The sequence below is a fragment of the Camelina sativa genome, chromosome 6 (genome assembly GCF_000633955.1).
Source record: "Camelina sativa cultivar DH55 chromosome 6, Cs, whole genome shotgun sequence".
Classification (NCBI taxonomy): Eukaryota; Viridiplantae; Streptophyta; class Magnoliopsida; order Brassicales; family Brassicaceae; genus Camelina; species Camelina sativa.
This window is the reverse complement of record NC_025690.1, coordinates 16923226-16927657: the sequence shown is the minus strand read 5'-3', so window position 1 is coordinate 16927657 and position 4432 is coordinate 16923226. Positions and strand designations below refer to the sequence as shown.

General features: G+C 32.7%; 1 protein-coding gene across 1 annotated transcript; it reads left to right on the top strand.

Moving 5' to 3' along the window:
- On the top strand, positions 156 to 869 carry LOC104791844. The gene has a single exon (XM_010517833.2). It carries the CDS (start codon positions 454 to 456, stop codon positions 730 to 732), a length of 279 nt encoding a protein of 92 aa, XP_010516135.1. The 5' UTR covers positions 156 to 453; the 3' UTR covers positions 733 to 869.

Here is a 4432-nt window from a genome sequence, read left to right as displayed (position 1 = left end):
TTTCTTTTCAAATTTCAATACTGTTCTCTTTTTGTGAAGAACATAATAGTATACAATACGCGAGAAAACATATTGTAGATATTTAAGATATCATTTATAGAATTGAAAATCCAAGTTTTTGACATTCTGTTTAACTTTTTTTTTTGTTCATTCCATCAGTACGTGCGAGTGATCCGAGTAATCAAATAGTTAAAAATCACAAATTATGTGATTATCCACATGTTCATGCGTTTAACAAAGGCCATGAAGAAAGGTACACAAACCAATCCATGTGACAAAAAAATCACACGTTAGGTGTGTATTTAAAATTTAGAACCATCACTTTCAACATCTTTGTATAAATAAGTCTCATCAAGAACATATATAACCCATGCCTCTATTTCCACATCAGAAGCAAAAGACAACAAAAAAACAGAGGATTTTTTTTTAATACAATAATATTATACGGTATATATGGATCTGGAAAATGGCAAGAAGAACAGTGAAGCGAGTGTGTTTCGAATGCCTCTTCATTACCCAAGATACTCTAAAGAAGATTACCAAGACATGCCAGAGTGGAAGCTCGACAGGGTTCTAGCAGATTACGGTTTGTCTACTTACGGTGACTTGGCTCACAAGCGAGACTTTGCTATTGGAGCTTTTCTCTGGATTTCGACTCGTAATCCAAAGCTTTATCAAGACAAGGCCATTAACTCCAAACTCAAGAAAGCTACAAAATCAGCTCATGCGTAAGGTTTTTACTACTACTACTACCTAAGTTAGGTGTTTGCAATAAAAAGTCTATGTTAATGCTTACAAAAATGATGTAATAAAGATAAACATGTAAATCAGGAGTTTCGTATAGCAATGTTTGGAAGCAGTTAATATCAGAGGTCAGAGATGTAGATAGTAGTTTATCGCCTTGTGATAACAATTTCAAAATCTTGTATCTTCATTCTCACTCGCCTGTTCGCTTCTGCTACTAATATAGACTATGGACTTAGAAAATCGCTCTTGAACAAACCAAAACAGAGAACTAGTTGAGGGTGTGGCAACAAACCACAAGGGCTGGGACTAGAATTGTATATCAAACTTCGAGACTAAAATTCTCTTAAAGATTCATTAGAACGAGTGCTTATTTTGTCTGGTCTAAATTTTCTTCAATATAACCAACCAGTTCAAAACTAGTTAATCCTCCTTATCTATTTGGAAACTTTTTTTTGTTAAAAAGGGGACAAAGTTTTTTGGGGTTGAGATAAACCTTAGGGCCCAAGAAGCAGCGCATACTCCACCAATGGATTTTGTTTTTTGTTGGCAACAAGAAACCCATCAATTAATTAAAGAAAAGTTTTTATTAAAAAAAAAATCCCCTTTATTTACGAAACGACGCTGATCTCTTTTAGCTTATTCGTTCATTTGTCTTCAACACCACACTAACAAGAATGAAGAAACTATCGTCTCCTTTTTTTTTTGTTAACGATTTTAAATGAAATATAAATAGTATTATTATTATATAGTTAACAAAGGGTTGTTGGAGCAAATCTTTCCCGAATCAATATATATACTTTTGCGGTTGATCATTGTGTTCGTTGCAGGTGATAGCGGTTGCTAGCGATTGGTACAAATCGCTTTAAATCGCTCCTAACCGTTTGAAATCACTGTTTCCCGTAACCCGTAAGCGTTTGCGATTGCAGACGATTGCGGTTAGATTTTTTTTTTTTAACTTAAAACAAATCAATGATAATGAAATATGTTTTCAAATATCTTCCACCTAATCATTTTATCCATTAAGAATGGGAGAAAGTGACCTATACAATTAAAGAGATTAGAAAATAAATAATTATACAAGAAAATAAGATTTCAATTAACAATAACCCAGAAAACTTGATACAAATTTAATGGCACATGGCACATAAGTTCAAAAATATAAATAAATATTATCTGTGAGAATATTAAAATAAATCATCAATGACTTTTCTCAACTCTCGCTTCAATATGAAATTTTTTGTTTTTTGAATAATTGTTTTAGTATTTTTAATGAATTATAATTATAAATCAAGTTTAATAATTTTTTTGGTATTTTAAAACATTTATATAATTATATATTACATTTATAATGTTTTAACAGCTATTACACATGCTGGTCAACCAGTCATAAAACTTCCGCAAACGCATCCATTTTAAAATGCTAAATCAGTAATTTAAAACGCTTAATAACGCTTGAAACCGCAACAACCCACTTCTGCAATCTCCCGCAAACGCAACAGCAAAGTCTGTGTTTGAACCAATCAGGCCGTAAGTGAAGACACAATCATATGAGATAAATCTTGTACGCTTGGTCATGTTGGGTTGCTGACTTTAGTTTCAATTTGGGTGGGACTATGGGAGTAGGAGCAACGATTTTTTCGTCGATGCAGTAAGATCATGAGAAAGACGAAGATGTTAGGTTCTCACTATTTTCAAAGGTAATATTATCGCAAATGCTAATTTATCAAATTCTGCATATTTCTATACGCTGAAAGGTAGTTATCAGTAGGGTTGCACACTATCACGTGTCATCTAAGACTTATTAGTTATTTTGTGTTCATGATCTTGAAGAAAACAGACTCATACAGTTATAACTTATGGTCTTGCTTCAATTCTACTGATGACTGAAGTTGAAAGAACACCGCAATAAGTCAAACAGAATAAAGAGAAGATATATATATATATATATATATATATATATGTAGCATCTGAAGTGTGAACAAGTAGTTAATTACAATTTGACAAGGAAACCTGATCATTTTAAAGTCTCATGATGGCATTAATTGGTGTTGAAACTATATTCTAAACGGCATGTTACTATTTTGTGTAGATGAGTGGATGATTTCGGACTAAAGGCATTGAATCACAATAATATTACTGCTCAAGAGGTTTATTGTTAAGAACTCAAGATACCCAAACATTAACTACTAGCTGCTCAAGAGGTTTAGTACAGAATTGAAACTTTCTACCATGCATATATATGTCGTTTTATTTAAAACTGGTGAGGAAGGTAATACAGAAATGATAGACATATAGAGGTAGGTAATATAAATATAAATACAAGATGAGGCGACAAAAAGACATTAAATACAAATATAATGTAACGTTCCGTTCTAGTGGCCATTGGGGCCGGTGGTGTCCTCCTTTTCTTGATTCACTTCATTAAAGAAGTGAGACCACCAAATTCAATATTTCAAGAATTATTATTGTTCCTTTTTTGACATCAGACCTCATAATTTATTATTATAACTGGGTATGGTCGTATGGTCTGGTCAAACAAAATTGTATATACATACAATGAACTATAAAATTCCAATTTCTCAAGCGGGAAATGAAAATTTCAAGATGGTTTGATAATATCAAATTTATTTAATATCAAATCGTCGTCATCCCTCCTCAAATTCAATGTCTCAATAGCATATATTTTTCTTTCTTTCTGGAAATTGGGGTTATCCTTTAGCATTCAATAACAGATTAGTCAAATGTCACACTCTCTTTTCTTTTTTTGTTAAAACAAATGTCACACTCTCTCTCTTGCATATTATCCAAAACCATATGGGATTGAATTACAAAAGAATTAGAGACCTTAATTGGACCTTACGATATTTATTTCTATTTATAGTAACCATAATTAAACGTTACCACTTTTTTTTTTGTTGCTTTATAGTTTTTTTCTTTCTTTATTCGCCATTGCTATAGCTAGCTATTTCATCAATGATAAGTCATACGTAATTACGTACAACGTGCTTATAATTGATGAAATTCGAAAACAAGATCATTCGGCGTAAGTTGACAATGTTTATTATATACACTATAGGTCTATAGCTGCCTAAATTAAAAGTCTCTTGTCTTTTAGATTTTCCTCGAGTCAACTTTTTTTTATTTTTGGGTTTCTAAGTTGATTTTTTTTCACCATTATCAAACTAAAAAAAGAAAAAAAGAAGACAACTTGGTTAACCATATCAGAACCAAGAAATTGACAACTGATGTAAGAAGTGGGGGGGGTAGTGAAGTAATTCCAGAAAGGGTCCACAAAAGTGAGCAATAGAAGAGACAGGCGTCTAGAGAAGCTCGCTCAAACTTTTGCACGAACACCTAAAAGTTCAATGGTCCAAAAGGACGGCTCTGGTCGAGAGATAGAAGAGGAGAAGAGAGAGGACCGCTTCAGAGACCCGTTATCACGAAAGATCAAATCATAATCCCCTTATCGTACGCCTCCCATCAGAGTCCTTTTTTTTTTTTAACGTACGCACACGCTCCCAATATATTTTCCCAAAGTACAAAGTAGAAAGAGACGGTAATAAGACTTCTCACACGACTTTCAAAGTACAAAAATCTCTGCCTGAAAATTTTAAAACCTTTTGTTTTGTTTGGTCTCTCTCTTCCCCTCTTCTCCTTCTTCTTCTTTTTTTTTTTTTTTTTTTTT

What these genes read in the sequence shown, in the direction of transcription:
- LOC104791844 (XM_010517833.2), top strand. Translation starts at nt 454, where the DNA reads ATGGATCTGGAAAATGGCAAGAAGAACAGTGAAGCGAGTGTGTTTCGA.